The sequence below is a fragment of the Lepidochelys olivacea genome (assembly GCF_965140295.1).
Source record: "Lepidochelys olivacea isolate rLepOli2 genome assembly, chromosome: 22".
Classification (NCBI taxonomy): Eukaryota; Metazoa; Chordata; order Testudines; family Cheloniidae; genus Lepidochelys; species Lepidochelys olivacea.
In genome coordinates this window covers 18,874,694-18,901,334 of record NC_140432.1, presented here as the reverse complement: position 1 = coordinate 18,901,334, position 26,641 = coordinate 18,874,694, and the positions used below count along the sequence as shown (strand labels likewise).

At 41.3% G+C, this 26,641-nt stretch overlaps 1 protein-coding gene across 8 annotated transcripts in view; it reads left to right on the top strand.

Annotated features, from left to right (window-relative positions):
* Positions 1 to 25,825, top strand: part of CADM1 (cell adhesion molecule 1) — a 291,533-nt gene extending 265,708 nt beyond the window's left edge. For 6 of the 8 annotated variants that reach the window (XM_084611907.1, XM_084611906.1, XM_084611905.1 and 3 more), the window contains 2 exons: positions 21,781 to 21,912; positions 22,971 to 25,825. In XM_084611907.1, the coding sequence (XP_084468033.1) occupies positions 21,781 to 21,912; positions 22,971 to 23,089 (251 nt within the window). In that variant the 3' untranslated portion in view covers positions 23,090 to 25,825. Of the gene's footprint in view, positions 1 to 9,469; positions 9,524 to 21,780; positions 21,913 to 22,970 lie in introns of all 8 variants that reach the window. The other 2 variants (XM_084611903.1, XM_084611900.1) reach the window with 1 other exon arrangement.
* Positions 25,826 to 26,641: the final 816 nt, after the last annotated feature.

Genomic DNA, 26,641 nt, shown 5'->3' with positions numbered 1-26,641 from the left:
ATAAGAAACTAAAAAACATTATGGGGATGCCATGTCTCAAACCTTAGGGATCTGTATAAGAAAAGCTTAATATGTCCAGTTTTAGGATACCTGGTTCATATAATACCCAAAATTTGTATTAACACATCTTTTTTGGTGTCTATCTAAAATCATAGCCATTTGCAAGTAAACCTGTTCTCTGTGTCACTGTGGGGAGAGTTAGAAGGGTCTAACAGTCCATAAACTAGGACGAGTAAACTATACCAAGGTTGACATCTTCTTTGTCTGAAATAACACTTTCGTTGATCTCTGGGAGAACCTGGGCTACTGGGAGGGAGTGTCAGAGGTATCAAAATGAAGTCATTGAATCCATAACTGTTGTGAAGAGTTGCTGTGGGTACATTTCAACAGTTGAAATGTTCATGTTGCCGAAGGAAATCCCACTGGAACACAGTTGCAGCAAAATAACAAATATTTGTTAACTATACCTACTAATAGCTTTAATTATTTAACTGTTTAGGGAAAGCCCTGGGAGGGCTCTATTATACCAAGAAGCACCTGTTTTTCAGTTTGTTAATGTACAAGTGAGAGAGTTGTCAGGTTTATCACAGACACAACTTGAATGACAAGATGTGCTAGACAAACTAGCTGTGACAGTCTTTTCAGCCTTAAAAATGTACCTGAACTCCACAATAGCTCCCTCTTAAAGGGTTATTTTCCCATGAAGACTCTTGGGTTTCTTTCCAAGCTTGTGTTGCTGGAGTGTGTATGGAGTATACCGGATGTTTGTGTGTTGGCCATTTGTTCTTACCAAGCCAAGTGAGCATGTACACGAATGATTAGAAATGCATGGGCATGATATAAAACCAAATGGATTTTCTCCAAAAAAACGCCTAAAATTAATTAAAAATTTAAATCCAATAGATTGGTAGTAAAGAAAATGTGAATGTAAGAGTGGAATTTATGGCTTGTGATATATGTACAAAACTACGATCTCGGAAAGGTTTTTTTGAGTGATTACAATTTTTGGAGTGTATCCTAGAGGCCTGGAAAAGAGGAGCTGTGTGTGTGTGTGTGTGCGTGCATGTGTGAGTGCGTGTGTGCATGTAAAACAACAGCCGAAAAAACCCTGCCATTCCTGTTTTCTCATGGTACAGAATTTGCAGCAGTAATGCATGAGTGACTTAAAGCACGAACTTTTATTAACTCTTCTGTTTAAAAAGGAAAGCTTGACTAAATTTTCTTGTGCATTTTTTTCCTTTCTCTGCACTGTTCATTATCAGAACGCTAACCGCATGGTCATGGCTGGCAGTAGTGCTTGGGTTTCTGCTGCACTGCGGTAAACTGGTTTTACTGAAAAAATTAAAAAATCCGCTTTCCCTTTTTATTTTTTCACTTCATAGGGCCAATGGGGCTGAAGCTCCCCCATGCATTTTGAAATCCCAATTCCCTGCACCAATAGAATTAATGCGAGGGTTGAACATGGTATAGCCATGGCAAAAATAATTAAACATCTAACCCCATAGACTTTGGAGAACAGGCCAGGTCCATTCCCCCAACTCCGCATCTGCCAACATCTAAATTTATTTGCTTTAACAGTTTAAAGTCTTTCGTTCTATGGTAGGCTTAGGAGCTTAGCCTCGTAGGTCATCTATCCTTTAAGCAACTTCTCTATATAATTGTCCAACTCATTCTTTTACCGCCTATATAAATAAAGCATGTATCTGAGGTCATGCTTTTGTTCATAATGCACTGTGTTGCCACAGCAAAGGCAATATCTGAACTTTATAATTTTCTCAAGTTCATACCTCAAGTCAGTTTTAAACAAGCGCTAAACCAGCTTAAAAAATAAGATAAAAACCAGCGCACATTGTACTTCACTACAAATGGCACATCCATTCTACGTGTGTACATATTTAACTGATTTAATATTTAACATATTTACATAAAAATGACATTCAGAAACTGTAATTCAATCAAGGGATCCTGCTAACAGCATACACGTTGCAAAAGCACACCCTGAAGAGGCTAATGAATGGAAGAGAAGTTTTCAATGGCATTTCAGCTATCATCTTTACCATTTTAGTGCAGACTGAACTCCCACGGCTAATACCAAGGAAAGAAATTGGTTGAAAAAAACCCCTCCTAAAGCTGACAAAGCAGGAAGGCAGCATTTCATAATAAAATGTCTGTGACCGCAACATCTGATTAGAGGGTGGGGGAGGAAAAAATATTATCCACCTCAACATGGTAGATGTTCATGCTAAGGAGGGAAATAGGTAATTGGTAGCACATGAGGGGGTTTTGATGTTGATGGTAACATAAATGGCCAATGTGTTGTTAAGTTACTGTTTCCTTTCTAACAGTCACCCACTGTGAAAATCAGGCTTAAGATGGTATCCCAAAGTGAGTCATCTGAAAGCACTCGCCACTTTTGAAAATCTTGGCCATATAAACAGTCCAGTAAAGAACAATCTCATGCTGGCTTCTGTATTGACATAAATGGGCAACGGTGGGCGCCTAACTGCTGTTTGTTCCATTTGAAAATTTTCCCCTTAATGTATAACCCTAATAGTAAATGTAATAATTTAAAATGTTACCTTGCACGTCCAATCCTTGGGGCAATTTAAATAAAACAACACAAAGAGCTCTACATATGTTTTAAGATGTCTGTCGACTGGTGTAAAATGATTAACATAAAATAGAACCCATAATTTGATATTTCCTGTCTTATAAGGAAAGAAAATTAATTGTTGCATTAAAAAATAGAGATTATTTATGGCATGCCACACAATGTTATTTTGTCAATATAAATCTGAATAAATAGATGGTATACTAACGTAATCACTTAAACATCTGTACCTGGAAGAAATGAAACTTGTAACTCGATGTTTTTACCTTTTTAAGTTTTATTTGGCAGCAAAATTGCATTGGAGTGAAAAGTTAACTTTCATTTATTTAAAGAAGTTGCAAAGGACTTAGCATACATTTTAATCAGAAATGAAGAGAGAGGACTTTAATAGTCGATATGAAAGTTTAATGAGAAAAATCAAGAAGTAATTTACCACATATCTAAAATGCCTCGCAACAGGTTTTAATGCTGTTTGGTGACATTTTTGAATGTACCAGGTGCAGGTAGAAACTGAATTGCTGAATGGTTACATTTCCTTTTAAAAAAAAGATTCTTTGCTTCATAAAAAATGCAACGTTGCCCTTTTTTCATTATTGAGAAAACGAACTTCCCTTTAAGTGAAAGAGAACATTGTACAGATGCAGTTTTAGTGAGATAAAAATTGAATGGCTGCTCTTCAGAGCACAGGTTTGCATGTCTAATTCTTCTGAGAGTCAACTCTAATTATATTTATACAAAGATGATCATATTACAGTAAAAACTGTGTAGCTTCCTGAAATCTAACAGTGGTGCGAAAACAAATTTCTTGCCATTAATCTAAATGGTTTTCTACGTTAGTAGATAATTCAAGCAGTAGATTCCAGATGACGTGGTGTATTTTAAACACTGTCATTGAAAATGACAGTTTCATCTCTAATGAAATGACAGTTTCATCTCTAATGAGGTGTATGTTGACTGCTGCTTTCTACTGGGGAAATTTTGCAGATCAACAATATTGTATAAACATCTTGATCTTATTAAAAAAAAATACCTCCCTACAGTCTTCCTATACAGTCTTCCCTCTCCAGTCAAAAGAGAACTTGAAGTAAACACAAGCTCTAAACTCCATTTTTGCCATTCCTCAGTACCAACTATCCTTTTTGGAGCATATGTAAAGTTCTTTGATACTCATTGGGCCACGTAAATGAGAGGGATTAACTTTCTAAGATTTGCAACTATATTGTTACGGTACTTTTTGTTGCCCATTTATAATTATTATTTGAATAACGGTAATGTGTCTTTATACAATGGATAAAGTCATTTCTGCAAAAGAACACTTTCAACCAATGAAATCTCCGGAGACTTGGGTATTATTTCTGCTCATACAGCCAAGGCCCTGTCCACTCTAGGAAAGAGCAGCAATCCGTTGTCAGCAATTTTTAGGTAATCTGGTGCTGGCCATAGTTTGCCTTGTCCATGCACGGCCAATGTGGTCAGCAGCAGTTCAGCTACAACCATACTATTTCTTAGTGTATATAAATCTGAGTGTACATTCTTTGGCATCCAGTCACTTGCAACAGCAGTTTATTACAAGTACCAGTTTACTTCATTGCACTGGGTGTTCTCCCTTAATTCAATAGGTTTCTTTGACCTTTGGATACTTTATTTGTGCTGGCACTTTAACAAAGTAGTAAAGAATAAGACTGTCCTGGCTGAACTAAATTTTCTATGCTTCCCGTCAACCCCTCAAAAAACTTTTTTTCAAACACACTGAAAAAGGATATGACTGTTCAAACCAAAGCTAGTTGGGTTGTAGTGGTAGCTTGCAATAGCTCTTAATATTCAAAGGTCACAGAAGGGGTTTCTCCTGCCTAACTGCTTTATCAGCTTTGAGGATACTTTTCCACAAACAGATCAAATTTTGAAATTAAAAAGAAAATCGTTTTCCGTATCAGATTTTTTTCACTGGAGATAGAACCTGCCATCTGCTTGTACAGCTGTGGTGCCGTTTTGAAATATGTTCGAGTGATTCCACGTGTCCATTCCACTGTAGGTGCGCGTCTCATGCACAGTTGTTGAAGATTTTTTCCCCTCGGCAGTACCCCTCAGGGTAGTGCAAGTGCCATTTGGTGCTTCATGCCACTGCACGCAGGGACAAAGGGCCATGTGCCACCGACCCCACTTCGTCACTTCCTCCTGCTAGTGATGGTTGTTGGAGCACCATGCTGTGTATCTGCAAGCCTCCCTCCTTTTGGTGTGTATCGTAGCTGTAGAACTAGTTTTGAAGTCTAGTGTAGTGTTTGTGCATATTTAGAATAAATTTAGGGTCGTGTTTTTCTAGAGTAGGGTTCAGAGCCTTGTATTGGACTAATGCCTCTGTCTCATGTATCAAGTCTTGTGCCAGTGAGCAGCTCACACCCCATCTGTCTTAAGTGTCTGGGAGAGGCGTAGGTGAGTGACAAGTGTCATGTTTGTAAAAGGTTCAAAGCCCAGTTGAAAAAGGATCGGGCTGCCAGACTCAAGTACCTGCTTGTGGAGTCTCTGCTTTGCCTGCCCTTAGAACTTTCCCACTCTGAATGTGTCTGAGCACGTCCAAGTCACTTAGGAGTGCTCCCCCTGTTAGGAGTCCAGAAGCAGATGCTCATTGCTAGTACCCAAGAAGAGACAATGCGAGTCTCCCAAACACTCTGTATTGGGACCTTCGAAGTCTATGGTGAAGGCACTTGAGCAGAGACAGAAACTCGGAGGTGCTCTCAAAGAGGAGCCATTCCCAGACACAGTCAGTAAGCCAGGAGGGATTGCTGACTCCAGAGGCTGGGACAGGTCCATTACAACCAATCCTCAAAGGACCAGCACACCTTTCAGTACCATAGACTCCGGAGCCCTTTCTGGTGCTGTCTACAGCCAAGGCTTTCGAGGCAGCCAGAGAGTTGCTTAACCTATCGGTGGCAGCTTCCCCTGCTGTTTGGGTATCACGCCTGGTACCAGGATTGGAAGCACATGTTCCCAGGGTCCTAGTTCCAACCCCAGAGCACCATTCAGTACTGGTGGCTTCTGTAGTTGTGGCCCCTCTCCATAGGGCTATATCTAGTGAAAGCCAGTGATGATCTCACCGGCACCCTCATCTCTAGACTCAGAGCTGGCCTCCCCGGCCCCGATAGGGTCAGCTCCACTGTGATCTGAGGTAACGGAGTCCATCTGATCATGTGTGTCTTACCCTAAGCATGCCCAGCAACTGCAGTGGGGTGCTTGCCCATCATGGTACTGGTCACAGCTGCAGCACGCTAAGGACCAATGACCTGCATACAGCTGGGCCCTGCCTCCATATCAATGGCCCTTTTGGAACCCTGGGGGCTTCCTTCCATGTTCTAGAGTCTCTTCGCTCCCTTCCCACCCTTACACAGCACCTAGATGCTGGGAGCATCTGCAACAAGGTCAGTCTTCCCTCCTCCAGGGTCATGCAGGTGGAGGTGAATGCTCAGGACTGTCCTGTGGAGGAATTAGACGAGGGACCTCCTCAACAATCCTGAGCTGCCTCCTCTTCATCATCTGATGAGTGGTAGTGACTGAGCCAAACTCTCACCCTCCTGTTGATTTCAGAGCTCACTGAGACTTTGTTGAAGAGGGTGGCTGCAGCTCTGTATCTCGAACCAGAAGATGTACAGGAAAGGTCATGCACGCTTGTGGACATTTTAGCCTCTGGAGGACGCTCTAGGGTAGCTCTCCCTATTCATGAGACTATCCTGGAACCTGTCAAGGTTTTATAGTAGACCCCATCTTCCCTGTCAACCACTGCTAAAAGGATGGAGAGAAGATATGTCCCTTCATGGGGATTCAAGCGCTTCTATAATCACCCTCCTCCAGCCTTCCTGGTAGTTGCTGCTGTTGCTGAAGAAGAGACATTGGGCCTCAATATCTAAAGGAAAAGAAGCGAAAAAGCTAGACCTGTTTGGCAGGAAGCTTTACAGCTTAGGGTTGCAAACCAGCAGGCTCTGCTGGGCCAGCACGATTTCAGCCTGTGAAGTACCCTGAAGTTCAGAGACAAGTTTCCTGATGAGGCAAAAGCAGGAATTCGCTGCTATGGTGGAGGAGGGCGAATTCGCTGCCAAGACCACTTTAATTCATAGAATATGGTGGACTCTGGCTCGAGCAACGGCTTCGACCATCACCCTGCACGTTCATCTTGGCTGCAGTCATCAGGTCTTCCCCCACAGGTACAACAAACCACTCAAGGCCTCATTTGAAGGCCTCACGTTCTTTTCCAATAAGACAGAGGAGAGGCTTCATAGTCTTAAGGATTCAGGGGTGACTGTTAAGTCTCTGGGGACTTACACACTGGTGGGAATAAGAAAGCCGTTCCACTCAGAGCTTTCCCGATACCTTTATCCCTTCTTGCCATGTACCCAGAACCTGTCCACAAAAAGTAGAAGTTACAAGAGGTGACCACCTCGTCCTCGCTCTTCTGCAGCTGCCAGTTCTGGGCAGATTGGGTCTCCTGAACAATCATTTTGACCTGTTGGTTAAGAGCAGTGTACCACTCCCCACGGTGCCATCTTTCCCCACCCCAATCACCTCTCCCATTTCCTAAGTGTTTGGACTCTCATCAACATGGATCAGTGGGTTTTATGGACAGTGGAACTGTGATACACCCTTCAATTTGTTTCTGTACCCCATCCCTGTCACTCTTCGGGGACCACTTTGAGGAGAGCATACTACTTCAGGAGGTTGTCTCCCCTCCTCATGGAGCTCATGCAGGAAGTTCCATGCCCTTCAGAGAGAAGGGATTTTATTCCTTCCTAATCCCAAAGGCAAAGGGAGTATCAGGCCTATTTTAGCCCTAAAGCAGCGAAACAAGTTCCAAAAGACCACACAATTCTGGCTGGTTACTCTAGTGTCTATTATCCCTTCCTTAGATCGCAGGGACCGGTATACTGCTCTTGACTTAAAGGATGCTTATTTTCATGTGGCGACTCACCAGAGCCACAGAAAGCTTCTCTGATTCATGGTCAATGGATCCCACTACTGGTTCGCAGCAGCCCTTCGCGTATTCACAAAATGCATGGCTGCAGTAGCAGCACCCTGCAAAGGCCAGGAATCCGAGTATTCACCTACCTAGATGGCTGGCTAGTGAGAGGCTGGTCTAGGTCTCAGGTACTCTATAGTGTAGCCACTCTTCAGTCTGTTTTCAACACGCCAGGTTTCCTAATCAAGACGGAGAAATCTATCCTGACGCCTGTTCAAATGGGATTCATTGAGGCAGTCCTGGACTTGACAAAGGCCAGGGCTTTCCTGCTGGAGCAGAAGTTCCAATCAATGCAGGTCATTGCTCATGATCTGTCAGAATTGCCTCAAACTTCTAGGAGACACAGCGGTGTGCATTACGTGATGCAGTACGTCAGGCTATACCTCAGAGAACTGTAGGGTTGGTTAGCCCTGGTGTACGTGCTGGCCCATCGTCAGTAGACCTGGTGGTTCAAGTATCTGCTCAGATCTTGTCCTCCCTGTAGCGGGGGTAGAACCTGCGGGAGGTCATGAGGGAGTTTCCTTTTGCTCCTCCATAAGTCACTGACTCTACTCACTAGTTCTATCAACCTGAGAGCTGCTTACCTTCCAGGAGTTCAAAACTCTCTGGCATACTGCCTGAGCAGGTCATTTGCAGATCACCACGAGTGGTTTCTGAGCCCAGATGTGTCCAGGTCCATTTTCCTGCGGCAGGGAACTCCAAGTGGACCTGCTTACAACAAGAGCAAAGAAAGTCGTTGATTTTGTTCCTGAGCAGGTCACAGCCCAGGTTCACTGACCGATGCATTCCTCTGACCCTGGTCAGGAGGCCTGTTGTGTGCCTTCCCTCCAGTTCTGCTCTTGACCAAAGTCTTGTCCAAAGTCAAGAAAGATTCTGCTCACGTTATTCTAATAGCCCCAGTGTGGCCATGTCAACGTTCACTCTTCTTCGAGTTGTGTCCCTATGGGTGCTCCACTGCAGGTGTATCTGCGTCCCTGAGTCTCTAATTGGAGATTTTAGGTAGCAGTGTCTGTTCGGCCCACACATGAGTCTCCCTCCCTGCTTGAGTCACCTACAGTGAAATGGACATGTGCAATTGCTCAAAGGGGAAAAAACCTTGTATTTACCTCTCTGTAACTGTTCTTCAAGATGTGTTGCACATGTCCATTCCACAACCCACCCTCCTTCCCCTCTTTATCAGAGCCTTTCTAGTGGGAAGGAACTGAAGGGGGGCCGGGGGCAACGTGGCCCTTTTTACCTGCATGCAGCGGTGGAAGGCACCGGAGGGCACTCCTGTTGCCCTGATAGGTACTGCTGAGGGAAAAATCTCTTGACACTGTCTGAGGTGCACGCGCGCACACAATGGAATGGACATGCACAACACATTTCAAAGAACAACAGTTATGGAAAGGTAGGTAACCTTTTTATCCAAGATATCCATAAATTGATAAAATGCTGTTTGTGTCAACATTGGCCAAGGATTTCAATTTGTATTGTAACTAGAAATAAAATTTTACATACACTCTCGTGTAATCTAAATAGAACTGTAATAAAGTGATACATCACACCATTTGACAGTTAACAATCAAGGTTTGGGAAGGGTTTTTGCATGCTGTTATGGATGAGTGATTTTGAACATTCACCTTCATGTTTCATGTGTTTTAAACAGTGTAGACTGAGGAATCTTTCTGACAGTCTATCAGTACTAAAGTAGACGATTGGAGAACTGCATTTACAAGCTAATCTATTCAAACCATCCAAAGGTGGCAAGTGACTGACTCACTTTTTTTTCCAGTAAATCCATCCTCAATTGTTAAGTGTATTGTTGTTGTCCCTTGAGGAATATAAAGAAAAACGAGTTTGTTTTTACTTGTAAGGCTTTACTCAGTTGCCAAATTCCGCAGAGGAACTGGACTATGGGGATCTCTCAGGTAAGGGCTAGTAATTAGGTAAAACACTGTTGTGTTCAATCTGTGGATACTGCTTCCACTTTGATTTCTGCATCTTGGCCATTTTGCATTGCATAGTTGCTGTTGTGTAGCCGTTAATCAAATACAGAATCCTTGTTTTCTGCTTTTTTCCTCTCTCAATATTGGCTTGCATTTACATATTAACATATTTCAGAGTGGGGGCAGGGAAATGTATGCAATACGATGTGATTCATATTTCAGGCTGTCGAACAGCTACTATAAGTTCAGTCGCTTGAAATAATGTTTTAATCCAAATTAGGGAATGGTTCAGTTGAAATTTTGTTACATTTGTAAAACACTCCTGGATGTTGGATTGTATGAATGTCTATAAAAATGCAGTTTGCACTAAATCTACCCTGCCTGCTACTTCATGTTATGCTGGGAAATTGTCATGACATGATTATCTCAAGTGGGGAGAGAAGGGTACAATTCTTTTATCACGTGCTATAATGTAAATTAATTAGATGCTTTGAACCTTTTTTTCACAGCAGACTGAGCAACTTGCAGAAGTAGGTTTTATTGCTGATACACAAATGCAGGCATTACGGTTACAAATTAAGAAACACACCTCTCTTCAGCGGGTGATTGCGGGGGTGGATGTAGTTGAAACAAAGACATAAACTGTGGTACATAGACGTATGTTAAATCACTTGGTCTCTCAGCCAGTCAGATGAGCGCCTTCTGAACATTCTAAATACTCTCATTTAGCACCTGTTGTCACTGCTTCACTTCTAATTGTTTGTTTTACTGACCCATTTTTATTTGTGCTGTGAGGTCTTGAGTGCACATCAACTGTGAGGCACCATGTGAGACTTTTAAACAGCCACGAAAGAAATGGGGCCATGTGGGTTCCCCTTCAGGGATCAGAATGGTGCGTGGTACACAAAATCATGGAGAAGTAGACCCACTTTAAGTCCTGCTTCCATTGTGGGACTCCTGGCTATTTTTGTGGGGGACTGGTTACAGAGTGCACGGGTACTTGGGAACAGCTCTGCCCAGAAGCATCTTCTTGATTTGATGCTTCTCCATTTTGTAGTAAAAAACAGTCCAATTTTATACCTTTTTTTATTCATAAAAGTTTTGTTTTATTCCCAGTAAACTTATTGGCGTCTTTTTGTGTGTGCCACTAGAGGTGTAAATTGGCCAGGAGGTTAGACATTTTGTAACTACTATGCGTTTTATCAGAATAAGACCTCCCGTGAGCTGTACCACAGCTGTAGAGCCCGGCGGTGCTGATAACGATACGGCAGGCCTGAGCCAGTCCTGATAGCTAAGAAGTACCAGGTGCTTGTGTTGTATCAATGTATGGAGGGGAAATGATTGTTTTGATTTGATAGTTAACTAAAAACAAAAAAATTATAACTGAATAACTTAGAGAGGAATTCCCTAGTCAAATGGCTGAAATTAATCTCTTCTATCACTCCTGTCACTGCTTTTTGAGTGGAGCTGCCTCTCAAATTCCTGACCACAGCACAAACTCTCAAACTGAGTGTAGCAGACTGTTAAGGAATGGATAGTACTGACTGGCATAGGGACAAGGTAATAATTTTGTTTAATTTTGCCATTATGCTTCCAATGCAGCCAGTGACTCATTCTATCTAGAGGCATTGACAGGATAGCATATTTTCTGCTGATAGGTGTGTTTTTCTATGTGGAGCTTTAAAACGTAAGGCTAAATTTTCAAAAATCTTCACAAAATCCATTGCAAACACCTGCCCATACTAAGCAGGTGAGAAAGTGTCCTGTTTGCATGAACACATGCCCATTTGGTATGTTTTTGCAGATGTAAAACAGACCATGTGTTTTGAGAACTTGGTCTCTAGGTTATTAAAATTGTGTAGATTTTTTAAAAGCTGTTTTATAAGTTATGTGCATGTGTCGAGAGATGAACGCCACCAACTTTAGACGTCAACATAACTTAGAATTACAAAAGTGTCTCATACCCTTCCTTAGCTATAAACCAGAAAACACTAACCCCTTAAGCAAAAGTCTGAGGGTATGTCTACCTGCAAAAAAAACACCTGCATCTGACCAGGGTCAGCTGATTTGGGCTCCAGGGGCTCAGGCTGTGGGGCTGTAAAATTGCAGTGTAAATATTCAGGCTCAGCTTGGAGCCTGGGTTCTGGGATACTGCGAGAGGGAAGGGTCCCAGAGTTCAGGCTCCAGTCCAAAGGTCTACACTGCAATTTTATAGCCCTACAACCCCAACCCTGCAAGCCCAAGTCAGCAGGCACAGGCCTGCTGTGGGTGTTTTATTGCAATGTAGACATATCCTGAGTAGCCAGATGGGCTGTCTGTCATGCCCAGGTCAGTCAGCAAACTCAGGCTCTCCGACATATGGTAAAGGTAAGTTCCAGAGTTGAGAGCCACCTGCTGAAAATGCCCAGCCTCCAAACTTCCAGTTCTAAGGCCTATGAGTGAGTGTCCAGTTGATCTCCTGTCCTTTACATGTATGTCAAGAGCCCGGCATTTTGGTGGCTAGCCACCATTCAAGCACGTTGGGCTTCAAAAATGAATAGCACCACCTTGAATTGCACCCAGAGTTGAACAGGAAGCCCCTCCAGGCTGCAAATTATTGATGAGCTCTGGCATCATTAAATGCTAGTTCAGCAACAGGGTTTGCTCAGTATGCCATTCATTTCTGGTATTCATACCCTGACAAACAGTTCCCCAGGGGCTCTCCCAACTGTACAATTATATAATACATCTATTTCCCTGCATCTCGGTAGGTAGTTTCCAGTGGCCTGTATGACTTTTGCTGCTTGAGCTACATCTGTCCCTATGAGTCTCAAACATTTGCTCTGTAACATAACAAGACCCTATTGGTGTGAAATAATTTGTTTTATGCTCACAGGAACTCATGTGAAATTATTCCCTCATCAACCCCTCCTTGGTACCATAATATCAGGGATATCATAGCTATAGTCTTGTCAATCACTGAGCTGTCACAAGTGCCAAGATTTTTTTTGCTTATGATTGTAATCCAGTTACATTAATTCAGTAAATTGTATTTTCCCTCCCCACAGATGCATTATGGTCATCTTTTTTTTTTCTCAACAGTGTTGATACACATCTTGTAAAACACTGAACAATCAAGGAACAACCATGTAGCCTCTGCATCTGGTTTGATTAGCTAATCAAAACCTGATTAGCATCTTTGTTCAAGGGGGATGCTGATTAATCAATTACTATTGATTGTAAGTGTGGCTTCATTCTCTAGCAGAGAGATGTCTGAAGAAACAGCCAATAAACATTGAGCAGCTGTCATAGTGATTAAATTTATTAAAACAAGATACATTATTTTTTATGAAGCTGTCTTGAAATGGGTCACCGCAGAGGAGCTTTATTGATTGAAGGATGAACTCCTTGAATTTCTATAGTTTAAGTTAGAGACCAAATTCAATTATAATACAAGACAAACAGGTTAACACCAGTCTTAAACAGTCCATCAATAAATTAGAGTAGGTGTAGCACACTTAATGCTAAACTGTTGTCATGAATAATAAGATCATCCATTCCTACTGCATCCGGGTAGTAATTCCAATCCTTCCCTATTATGGATGAACATGACACATTTCTCCAAAATAATGACAGGCACAAAAAAACCCAAACCCTATTGCTGCTTCAACTAATACCGTTTTCATAGGCGGCTTGATAAAACTCACCACAAAGCATGTTTACCAACCAAAATACTTCTTTCAATAGAGAATGTAGTTTGAAAATGTTCATGGTCACTGTTTTCTTGTTTAGCCTCCTATTATTAGTAGAGATGGACTGGCTTTTTTTATTACGTTATGCCTTTTAGACAGTGGGTGACGTCTTCAAAAGTGCCTAAGTAATTTAGCGGCCAAAGTCCCATTTTCAAATGTGATTTAGGTTCAGAGCCTAAATCTCATTGAAAGTCAATGGGCCATAGGCTCCTAAGTCACTTTTGAAAATGGGACTTTGTCTCCTAAGTCACTTATGCACCTTTGAAAATGGTATTTCATTAACTTTACTTTTCAAAAGTAAGATATTTATTGGGCTTACGGGTTTTTTTTAAAAAACATCTCTTGTCTTCCCTTCCCCAGCACAATCCATGTATTGCAAAACCATGAGTAGTATGGTAGCTACGAACAGACTTAAAAAATTGTCCCACATCACAGCTTAAAAATTAATTTCCCCTTAGAAATGGAAGCGCTGTTAAGGAATTTTTGTGGGAGTACAGCGGTAAATCTCAATTGCCGAAATTAATGGCCACGCTGCACATGCACGAAGAGATCTATCAATCTTCGGCTTTTACAGTACAAATGTGCACAGAAGAAACTTCAGAGCTGTCAGTTACCCCCTATTTCTCCCCCCAGAAAATGTTTTAAGACCTTGGTCTACATAGCAGAATATAAACCAGGAGAAATAGACATAGCAGCTACAGTAAATCATTGGAGTAAAACACTCTGTTCCCTGAACCAGAGGTGGGACAAACTATATCTCCTTAAGTGCTTTATTTATACTGTGCCCCAGGTGGTAGAAACAGAGCCTTAATGAGCCACAATGGTGAAGCGCATGTAAGTGCAGTAAGAACCACTATGAAGGTGCATTGTTAAAAACGTTCCTTGAGGCTAGTCTGGTCTGGTGATGTGGTGCTGGACATCAAGTTCAGAACCTAAAGTTTCTATGCACTCTGGGAGTTGGGAGTGTTGTGAATAAACCTTCCACATCCCTTAGTCACCCTGGGAGCTACTGTGAAGAACCTTAACTCATTGTGGGGGTAGCTGTTTTGTGGAAGGGGGAGGGGTTGATATAAACCCAGCTTCTCAGTTTTAAGTACCAGGTCTAAACTCCATCTAGGACTTGAACTTGGTCATCTAGGGCTTTCAGTTCTTGTGCAGATTTTTAAAATAAAACCTTCAGTTTGTCACTGTTTTTTAGTAGTTTTACAAGTTAGTTGCTTTTTTTGTTTTTTGTTTTTTTTAACTTCTAAATCAGATATGACTGGGATTTTAAATTCGGGAAAGTGATGAGTCCATTGTCCTATCTTATCCAGCCTTTCTCAAGCTCAAAGGCTTGACTTCTCACCACTTGCAAAGAGAGTAAAAAGGAACTCAAAGGATCTGGACAAATATAAAATATTGCATCTAAAAATGGCCCAGTAAGTACAGAATCAAACAGAACCATTCACCAGCTAACTGGAAAAGATTTGCCACAATTTAGCCTAGAGCTCCAATCTTGCTCTAGCTGTTTTAGCCCACACTATCCGAATACTGCCACAAAAATCCACTCCCTTCTTTTCAGTCTCCAGTATTGTGGTTGTTTTCAAACAATTACTTCTCTGGAAGTCCAAAATACTATGTCAGCTTTGGAAACCTGGGGTTAATAAGTTGTTTGTTGTTAATTTATATATTTAAAGACTTACAGGATATTCAGGTTTTAAAAGCAGCTGTTAACTGCATTTGGTACTGTGAAAATGATGCTAGACAGAAATTTGTCTGGAATCAAGAGATGCATAAGCAGTTTTGCTGATCATTTTCAGAGTCCAACATGGTGCTTTCGATTGTTTTTTTTTTTTCTCCTAATTTATCTTCCCTCTCACAAAAGGTAAACATGAGGCCGCTATGGATTTTTCCTTAAGCCAGAAAAATAGGTAGGCAAAGTGAACTGAAATTCTACAGATTGCACACTGCCATGGGTTCACTATTCACTATTTTATTTAATCTATCCTCCCCAGAAATCTGGAAGTACATCGAATTGAGCTATGGTGTCGAATAGATGCTAATCAAAAGTACATTTCCTTGTTGCCTTAGGTTTACTGTTTATCAGATATGCTCATTTCAAGGAAAACTTCAGGTTTAATATACTGTCAAAGCACAGCTATTTCTTAATTTGTGGATAATGTAACAGTTGGTACATCCACCAATTAGAATAACTTCGTAACAGCTCCCAAAGTCTCCGATTCCCTGTACTTTTAAATGGGGGCAGAATGTTCATATCAGGCTGACCCCATTCCCCCCCCCCCCCCCCCCCCGGGTTGAGATGTTTGCTGTTGTATCAGCCCCCAATTCAGAGTCAGCAGCTCCATTTCCCCCCTCCATGGGGGCACTCCAACAGTGTTTAAAAATTCATTGTTTCAACCTATATTAAGTTGTTGTTATAGCCCTCTACGGTGGTGGTGAAACAAATCACTGCAGTTTTCCTTTAAGATGTTTTGACATATTAGAAAGCACTGTACTTAAAAGTTGGATGATTTCTTTTTCTTTTGCTACTGTGCAAAGTAGCTGCTGAACAGAGCAAAGTAGCTGCTGCTCAGAGAGAAACATGCAGCGTTTTATGTTCACCTGGTTCTTGCCTTCCTGCATTGCTTCCTCTCAACCAAACACACCCTTAAAAATGCTATTCACTGTAGAGACCAGCGTGCTCCAATGTATATTAACATCTTAATGGGAAAGCTGAGCATGTATACATTTCCTACTCTCTGACAAGAGGGAATTAAATGTCAGAAGGATTTGTTGCATCTGTAATTGAATTGGTGCTGAGCAAAGCAAATCTTAAGGAAGAATAGCTTATTAGGATTAGCAAACAATGTGGCATTTTGTCAGTTCCTGTCATCTAGCCTGTTCCCCCTTCGTAATAAAGTTGTTTGATTTTTTTTTTTATCATGGATAGGAAGCTACAGTGGGTGTTGTAAATTGGGGGCAGCATTTTTCAGCAGATGCCTTTTTTTAAGGTCAAATCTTTGTTCCTGCCACCAACTTGGGAAAGCTGCTGCTTCTGCCACTCCACCCTCCCCCTCAAAAATATCCCTTTCTTTCTAACAACGAACTGGTATTAATCATTGACTATTCCCTGTGTTAGGATAATGCCTTGCCTTCCCCCCTGCTCGGAAGGGGCTTGAGTCATTTTTTGTAACTATACCTGGTCTTCAGGGCTAGTAACTGAGCTGAAAACTCAGCATGCACGGACCCTGCAATCCAGGAAGGAGCTCTACCAACTGGGAAAACGTTCGCGTGTGTGGATATAATGTATAACGTAGGTCTGCTACTGTAGTAGTCTTGTGTGTTTGAGCTACAGGATGGGGTCCTTACTCCCTATATTTAAAACACCAAGTAAAAAAGAAGGTAAGTTCCCATCTCAGGTGCAAATTTTTGTTTGTTTATTTTTCACTTGGGTAATTTAATAGGAAAAATTAAATAGCCTGATCTGATGTCCTGTGGCACTTTGAAATAAAAGGAAAATAATTTGTTTCCAGTCATCCCTAAAAACAGAAAGGTTCATTTCAGGATCGGTTGGGTCAGATACCTCCAACTGATTCCCCAGTGATACCTGCCCCACTGAAAAGCCTCATTAGCGCTTCCTGCATTAGAAGTCAGAAACTCTGTTAGTGTTAAGTGTCCTGTATGTAGGATTGGGTAGGAGAGGTGATGCTTATCTTTCAGTGCTAGGTGGAGAGTGGTGGCTAAGGCATGAATATGGAGATGTGAGGAAAGAGGAAGAACGAAAAGGTGTGAAGAAATTAGTGACAACAGGGGAAGAGGAGGAGATGGCACCAGATGCCCTGGTGTATGGTGATGGGAAGCCAAATAAGTCCTTAAACACAGTCAGCCCCTGCCATTAGGTGGTAAGCTCCTCTTCTTGAGAATCCCATTCAAAACACTGATAAGCATTGGAAATAAAAGCAGAAAGGCTGATCCATCTCTCTGGAGGCAAGAAAGACTACATTTTTTCCATGACTCGTTCTTTCAGGAACTTTTTTTCTTCCTATCACTGAGACACTGACCCACTTGTGAGTGGGGCTGAGGGTGATTTCTGAAATGAATCCTTTACTTGATGCCTCTGTTCGGATCAACAGTGGCCTTGCCTGCCAAGCGTAATCTTAAAGGTGCAGGAATTCATGGATGCCCACTGGCAGTTAGACTGCATCAGTTCTTCCATTTTTCATTTAAAAAAACTTAAATAATCCCCTGATTTTTCTTTCCCGATCGAAACAGCAAGTAGCCAAACTGCCCAGAGAGAGACTAGATGAAGCAGAGAGCAGATGCGGTGGTGGTTTTATTTTGTTCTGTGAAAATGGCTGCAGGCTGCTAAACATGAAATATGTACGCAAAAGGATGGAGCTTGATGGTTTAGAGCCTCTGCTCTCTGGAGGCAGAGTTTAAAACTTTATCTTAGGTCACAAATGCGATGAGTTATCAGGGAGTCAGCTGAGTCCCTATCTGTCAACTTTATGAAACAGCCACACCATTTGACATAACTGGTAGCCTCTGCTGAAGACCCAGGATATGAATAATAGGGCTGCAAGACAGGATTAGCATGTACTGGCAGAGCTTTGTGGGAGACTCAGTACAGACGTAACAGGGAGGTTCTGCAAGTCGGGAGTGAGGGGCATTGGCAGAGTCCCTGCAGAGGTGACTTACCTTTCCTCAGCTGAAGGCTGTTTGTGAAGATGGGAGAAGTGGGAGCAGGTGCATAAATACATCTGGTTGGATAATACTGTTTTAATTGGGTAATATGTACAGCATTTCTAGGGAATAAACATCCAGTGTATTAGCAGTCAGAGTAGGAGGGAAGTTCCTTTCGTTTGATGATCTAATACAAATATGAAGCCATTTTCCTCTAGGGCAAAAGTACACTGTTAACTGCCTCACAGATTTGTCTCTAGATGGTTTGCAAGCACTAGACATCCTCAGTGTGTTGAATTTAATTTTTAATTAACACGTAAACTTAGACTATTTAGCCATACACCCAATAAAATAAACTTGGAGCGTATACTTGGAAAAATATTGTTTTCCATACAAATAATTAAGAAAAATAGCGCCTGTCCCAGTGGAAAAAATCATATTTAATAAACTCTGCTGACCAAAAATGTTTGTCAAGCTGTGTTTGAAAGTCACTTCTCAGGGAAGCAGGGACACGACTAAAGACTCACTGCTCTTGACTTAATTACAGATTGAACAGAAACCACCATGGAGCTGTCAGGCCAGTGGTTTTGGCGCAGCACTTCAGTTTATATTTTATGGGCAGATCTCCAGCTGGGGTAAACCAATGTAGCTCTACTGTAATTGTTGCTAGGCCAATTTACACCATCTGAAGCTCTGGTCCTATATTTGTCGTCTTCTCCATCTGTGTTGGGTCAAGCAAAATGCATCTTAGCTCCAATTCTTGGGCTGTGCTCTCTCATGATACAGATGTGCTTTGATGTGCATACTTTGCCCTAACTGTTCCCAACATCAGCAAGAAATCCTTACTCTTAATTTGGGGAACGTCCCATCTCTCCAGCAGAGAGGATACAGCACTAGGAAATCATAACTTCTGATGTTACCAATCTGTAGAGTTAACTGATATAACTGCAATAAACAAACTAGGGAAGATAGATGAGTTAGTGTGGGATGTTATTTAATTGTGTGATCAGAGTGGGACTGGGAAGATACCTGTTGAATTGGTGTGCTTCTGCTGTAAGTAGCTGTGAAGCGTGCCTGTAGATTTTAGAACCAATAAAAATAATTGGTTACACTGATAAATACAGTGCAACCTGTTTTAAGTGACCACTGAGTGGATCAGCCAACTTCGGTTGCCTTGTGGAATTTTGTAAGACCTTAAATGGTTGTGCTGGATCATGAAATGAGATTATTTTAGAATGGTTGCCTAGAACACCGGTCAGGGATCCCCCATGGTTGTAGGTTCTATATAGACAAGTAACAGACAGTCCCTACCCTAGTATGTTTGCAGTCTAGGTGTCAAAGGTGACATGATGTTTGGGTGGGGCAGCTGTCAGTAATCATGGTCATTACACCTCTGGCCACAACAGCAAAGGCAGATGGATTTTTCTGATAAGGCATGTGTCTGCACCTTGAGTAATAGAGAATGCCCTTCCTAGGAGAAGTTTTTTCAGGGTATATTTTGCAGCCACTGGGAGCCATTTCCTGCCCTTAGTTATCAGGATCTGCACCTTTCTCTGAATTGCTTACCTTTGTACATGTATCTTCTGTATTGTAAATATCTTCTTCCTGTTTGTCTCCACCCAGCTATGAAAAATTGACTTGAGGGGAAAAACTGATTGGATCTGGAATCCTTGGCATGTCAAGATTAGTTAATTCTCCTCATTGAGAGATCAATATTTATGGTTTTTCAACTGAGTAAAATATTTCATTGGTTGCTTTCCTGTTAGGTTTTGTCCTTTTGGATACACTCTGTCATTATGTTAGCGATAATTTTTGCATTTCATTTTTCTAATCATGAAGTTGTAAGGAATAACCTATATGGGATATACCTGCCATTTGTAGGCACTGTGTTGTGAACACCGAGTCTTAACCCATATCACGCTTTTAAATTTCTCGAGCACATTCTAATCCTAGTTAAATGATTTGTATATATATCATGCCAGAGCTACCCTAGTAGTGAAAGCTTTCGGCTAACAGGAGAACATTTTTTGCCACACTTAGTTTAACGTATTAGATATGTTGCTGAAGGTGATTTTATTTAACATGGTTCTGTCTAATTGGCTGCTCTTCATTTTGTCCTTTAATGTGCACCTACTTTGACCTAATTAAACCTAGGCATTCCATAGTCTATGCAAATTCTACCCGTTTTGTTCTGTTACTTTTAAAAGGCAACTTGAAGAAACACTTTAAGATTTTTTTTCTTTTTAATTTAAACTGTTTTAATTAAAATGCATTTTATGGAGCTCTCGGTTACGAGTTATTTACTTACATCCTTCAGTACTTAATCTTAGAACAGAATTGGAAATGTCGATAGAAAGTGTAAATCCTGAGCGCCTGCTGAAAACATTGTATCAGGTTTCAGCTCAAAAGAGCACCATTACCTTTAGCTGTCACGGATCTGTACACTTGATCGATAAACTTCAAATATTATTAGAGGTGGAGGCTTCAGAGATTTGCTCTGTTATTTGGAGAGAGACGGAGATAAATCTTTCTTAAAAATTGACTTGAATTTGCACTCTCAGTCTTCCTGGTGAAATGCATTTCTCTTAGGTGTCCGGGCAACTGCATGTGGGACAGATTTATAGGCCATGTGCTGCTTGTAGTGAAAGATTTAAATGGTAAATCCTTCACATATGACTTCACAAATCATGTAAAGTTAAAAGATTTTTACCGTTTCTGTTGCTGCTGTGCTTAAATTGTAAGGTACGGGTAGTAAATCATTTTAATAGAGGTGTCGTGCTTGACTCAATAAAAAAAAGAGACAATGGTTTAGCTTCCATTCCAAATGTTAATGTATTAATCAACGGGAGAATAATTGTTTTTTACTACATTATAAATCTCGGTTGCCATTAGAATTGCAGCAAGGGTTGATGTAGCTGCATTCTTAAATTAAAATTGTTTACACTGCTATACATTCATTTTACATGGCCATAGCTCATTCTGGGTTCATTTCAGAGTTGTTCCCCCGCCAAATAAGTCATTCCTCTCTAGGGGACTGGCATCCTAAGGGAGAAATGCTTATAAAAGAAAATTAATTGCATGGCGAGGTGTTAAATAAATAAAATAAAGCGGTTGGAGGCAATGTACAATTATTGCTTGCTATCTGTGTTTGAAGAGGGTTTTATGGTTTGCATTGAGAGTTCTGCTATTTGATGCATCATGGAATTTATTGAGCAAAAATGTATTTAATCACATAATCCTAGATTTCTTTTGAAATTAGGACTTGATCACTTATTCGCCATGCAAATAAAATTTTGGGGCATTAACATTCATATAAATAAATGCCTTGTTGAGATTTCTGTACAACTGATGTCACCATACTGGCACTTCCTGGCCTCCAATTGTTAGATCATCCCCTTTATCTGGGGCGGGGGAGGGAGAATTGAAGTTGGGGACTGAGGTGTGGCAGACCCTCACAAAAGATGCCGATGATTCCATGTCTCCCTTTCCTTCCCGATCTTGTTCCACATGCATTAGTGCTGACACTGCTGCTGCATTGTGGAAAAATATCTTGAGCTGATCAGCCAGGCCTGTCTGCACCCTTGTGTGAACTGATCCATCTGGATCAGTGGTTCTCAACCTGTGGCCCAATCTGCATACAACTGCCCACATAACACACACACACAGCTGCATATGCGGCCTACAAGGGTAAATAGGTTGAGCACTGGTCTGGATAGTTCAGTGCTTTACCCCTCTCCTGTTAAAAGTAAAAGTGTAGCTTTTCCAACCCTGGGCACAACTGCAGCCAAACCTTCAAATCGCCCTGTAATAAGTCCCAAATTCCTATTCCTCTTCTGCTCTCGACAGATTCTCGAGCAGGTGATGAAGGGTCCATAAGGGCTGTGGACCATGCGGTGATCGGCGGGGTCGTGGCCGTGGTGGTGTTCGCAATGCTTTGCCTGCTCATCATTTTAGGGAGATACTTTGCAAGACACAAAGGTAAGCTGAGGCTTGAAACACAGCATTGGGAGGGCTTGGCGTGGTGGCAGCTGTAACAGTCTGATACAAGGCACTGTGTTTTGTTACACAGCAGGATAGAGAACAGAAAAAACAGCAGAGGGACTTGTATAGTGGAAGAGGATCCAGAAATACAGGATGGGAGGAAGCTAAAAGCAAGATGGGGGAGCCCAATAGACACAGAGAAGAAGGGAGAAAGCGCATCAGGATTGGGAGAGAAGAATAGATGAAAGATATGTCATCTGTAATGGAAGGGCATGACATGCTTAAGAATTTATCAATTTATTTTTGCGCACTCTTGTACTGGGAGGGGCTATATCATTCCAGACTCTTATATGGCATGAAGTAACTTAAAAATCATTCTGTTATTTATTCAGTCCACTCATAATAGCATGAGGGCCTTTTGGTCAACGTGGGAGGCTGATTATGTTCACTTGTTCTGTGTGCTCCTGGGACCTCCCGTGTACTTTGCTGAGCACTCTGCCAGTGTCACTGTTGAAGTTCCCACCCCCGGGGGTGGGAGGAGGGCGCTGGAGGCTCTGATTGCAATGACAAAATGGGTCATTTTAAAAGGGGTGGGGGGGAAGCGTGATTATTGGTAGTTCTCAATCTACCCGGTCATGGAGAGAGACTCACCCTGGGTCATTATATAATGTCCTACTATTTAACCAGTGATGTTCATTTTTTACTTGGTGTCCTTTTTATAATGCCTTCGACTGTCATTTTCAAAGCCGCCTTGCAGAATTTAATGCACAATTCCCATTGAACTTAATGCACATCTAAATCCACGAGGCAGCATTGAAAAAATCTCAAGCTTAATCTCTGAGGTCATTGTGCTGTCTCGCTGATTCATGCTATCACAGCTATTTATGCTTGAGTAACACCTCCAGAACCCCTAGATTCAGACTTCTCTCCTTCCTTCCGGTGGTTGTTCTTTCTCCCCTTCTCCTGGCTTCTTCACAGTAAAGCAAATGGCAGTGTTACAGCAATCTATGCAGAGACCACCAATGAGTCACAGAACCTCACTGCTTTATTTTCAGGTACATACTTCACTCATGAAGCCAAAGGAGCAGATGATGCAGCGGACGCAGACACAGCTATAATCAATGCAGAAGGAGGACAGAACAACTCTGAAGAAAAGAAAGAGTACTTCATCTAGATCAGCCTTGGTTTCAATGAGGTGTCCAACCATGGACAGTTACTGGCCCAATTTAGATGACAGAGACAGTGATATTGGAAGTTGCAACCAGCTTGTGTCTTTTTTGTTTTTGTTTGTTTTAAACGAATGGGTGGAGAGATGTCAGACTGGGAGGGTCCGGGCTTGGCTGTGTAAAAAATGTTATTTGTAAAGTATACTCTGCTGTTCGACACCTCAGTTTGGGTTTTATTTTTTGGCCAAGTCCAGCTTGGATTTAGTTTCGTTAAGTCATTTGCAGAAAATTCTGTGCCTTGTTTTATTTTTATTTTATTTTATTTGGGATGGGAGGAGCGGGTTGTGTGTGTGTGTGTGTTTTTTTTTTTTCTTGTTTTTTCCTCTTTCTGTTCTCTTTTGGAATTGCCTGCTGGAACCCCTTGGAATAGATTTGATTGTTTTTAGTGTGTTTCTTTTAACGCCACTATTTTTCTGTTCAAAATTCAGTCTCATCGGAGGAGAACCAGCACGCTTTAGATTTCGTAGTTTGCAGTTCAGTGTATCCATACTACATTCTTCTCTGTTGTCTTAAAGGCTTGGATGGAGAAGCTATGAAAACTGTTTGCGGCTGCCCGTGTTTCAAATGCTTTCTAGTGGTGGAGAGTAGAAAATAGGCTGTGACTCAGAAAATGCACTCCGTGGGCCACGGAGAGACATTACTGCACAGGGTTATCTGCAAGTGAGGTGTGTCACTGTGAGATTGAATCTGTCTTGAATTCTGTGTTTGTAGACTGCTCAGTAGTGGTACCCCCATGCTGTCTGGACAAGTTTGGGGCATGAAGGAATCCTCCTTGTTGTTGCCCTAAGCAGAACTGACAGATGAAGGCTGTTCATTTTATGCAAGTGGACAAATTTGAGTTGCCACAGGAGGGAAAGGGCGGGGGGGGGGAGGTGGAGGTAGTTCTGCTCTGATTATTTCTGTTCCAAACAATTCCATCAAGCTTTCCCAATCGGCCTTACTTCTGCCTAATTTGCTGGAAAGAGAAAAGTCCTCATGGTGTGCAAAGAGTTCTAAATGAGCAGATTTTATATTATTTCTCCTTCTTCTCTTTGTGCTAGTTAGGGAAGGCAGTGGGATCTGGCCTGCATGTACTGTATATTACAGATATTTGTCATGCTGAGAGATCCATCCAGAGACTGTGTGAAACTTTAATTCCTTAAGATTTGGTTTGACAAAGCAAGAGGGACAGAAGAAGGGTCGCTATTGTTTTCATGCTGGTGTGCCCTGTTTCTCAGTTCTGCAAAGGTCAGAGCAGGTGGAAATAGCAGCATGTAGGCTTTTTCAGTCACTTAATCAAAACTCAAATGTTGTATTTTTTTATCTCTTTACCTTTCATACACTAGGCCTTGGCCTCATTCCTCAGCCTTAAGAACCATCTGCCAACAAATTACTGATCCTTGCATGAATGCAGTCATGGTGCACAGTTACTAAAAATAAGTTACCTTGAAAATGTTTTAGATTTGAAGCCTCGGGAGAAACTGGATACGTGAAGTTGCCTTTTTTCTTTTCTTTTCTGATAAAGGAAATGTGGGGATTTGCATTAAAAATTGCAAGGAAAACAGATTATAAAATATTTAGGTGAAGAAAAAACCAATGTGAATTAGAATTGTGATGGACCTACAGATAACAGTCCACAATGAGAAGATAGCATTAAAAAATATATATCTATACTGAACTGTTCAGTGAGTAATCTTGGAGTTTGAAAGATGAATTTTTATTATTGTTACATTATGTAGAAAACTTACACTGATTTATTTAAGGGGAAAAAATTCCATCTGTTACAACTTCTTGAGCTTTTAGGAAGCATTTTTTAAATTGTGGGTTTTGTTTTTTAACTTTTTGGCAGAACCACTGCAACACAAGAGCCTTTTGGGAATGGGTTGGCATGTAAAAGGGAAAAAAACCAAATCCATTCTTGAGCAGTATTTTGTCTTTTCCCCTCCCTCAGAATCTACAAAAGGAAAGTAAATTTTGTCAAGTGAAGCTCCCTTCTGAGCCTTCAGCACGAGCTGGGGCCATAGCCAAACCACAGCCAAGGGCAAGAAGCATTTAGCATTTTATTGGAAGGTTTTGGGGGGAGGCTTTTTTACACATTGATCACAGAATTGGCATTGTTGTTTTTTTTTTTTTTATCAGCCCATCTTTCTGTTTTGAAAGTGTACAGTAGTGCGGTGTTACCAATGTAACTTTGACTTACAATGTTGACATGTCTCAGGTTCATGTGTTTTGATTGGTGTTTTCCGTCTCAGGTAGATTGCAAAATTTTCGGCCCCACACATTGGAAGAGAACTAAACAAAACCCCAGGAAATTATGGATTTTAGTTGTATATTGGTTTATGTATTTTTTTTCTTCAGTATACAGTGCGCTGTTGAAATGTAGTGTTGAGTATTACTTTGTACAGGTTTAGCTCATAAGGGTTTTTTTAAGAGTGTAGAAAGAACAAACTTACTTTTCTTTGATGAAGGATGTGTAACTGATGGCAAATAAGCTTGTTCTTTACTCACCTGCCCTTTTTACTTTTTCCCTCTTAGGCCAGTTCTGTTTTAAGGTGTCCATGGACAATGTTACAGTGTAAGAAAATACATATCCATATGTTCCCATTCACATTTTGTATTGGTTCATGTATATCATTTTTACAAACAGAGAAGTACTATAAAATATCTGTCTTCTTAATAAAAAAAATTAATGTTACAAAACTCTTCTTTAATCTCACTTTGCACTCTTTACCTCCACAGCCATGGTGGCCAGTTGCAGTGAAGTCTATTCTTGGCTCACCTATGGTGAAATTCCAATTAAAAAAATTATTATGGGTTTCCCCCAAGATCTGTGGCCTCCTAGAAATAAATCTCCCTTCTTTAATCCTCCCTCCCCATCTTTTGACCTGTTTCTTTCTCCTTATTCTGACTTACAAGTGGTTGTTAGGCAGCCATCATAATCCAAGCCAACACTGTTCTTTGGCCAAGGCAGCAATGCTTGTTAGAGCCACAGCACCTTGGAATATTTAGGGAAACTAGACAACATGCCGAGTCAGCCAGAACATGCTGCTGTTGTGTGGATTTGTATTTTTAAGTCCCTTCTGTGATCACAGACCTACGTGTCTTGTATTATTTTGGACAGCTTGTGTAAAGATGCCTTCAATTTTCCTAATTAAACATCGTTTTTTATTAACTTGTCACTAACAATGGCCTGACATTTTTCCCTGTTTGACTACGATTATGATCTTTCAAAGGCATGTACTATGTCTGAGTTAGTCCCCTTTTATTTCTGACCCCATCTTGTGCAAAGTTGAAATATATAGTGATGAATAGATGTCACTCCTTTATTTCCAGTGTGTTTGTAGGAGATAGTACTACCTCTAGCCCTGTATTTGGGTCCGTCACACAAAGCCGGCATGAGTATTCTAAAGCACAAGGAAAATATCTCTCATTTTTGGATGTACCAAACCATGATGGTTGCTCCCGAAACAAGAGAATTGTTTTTAAAGTTTCTTCAGCTCTGAATTATTTCTGAACATGTG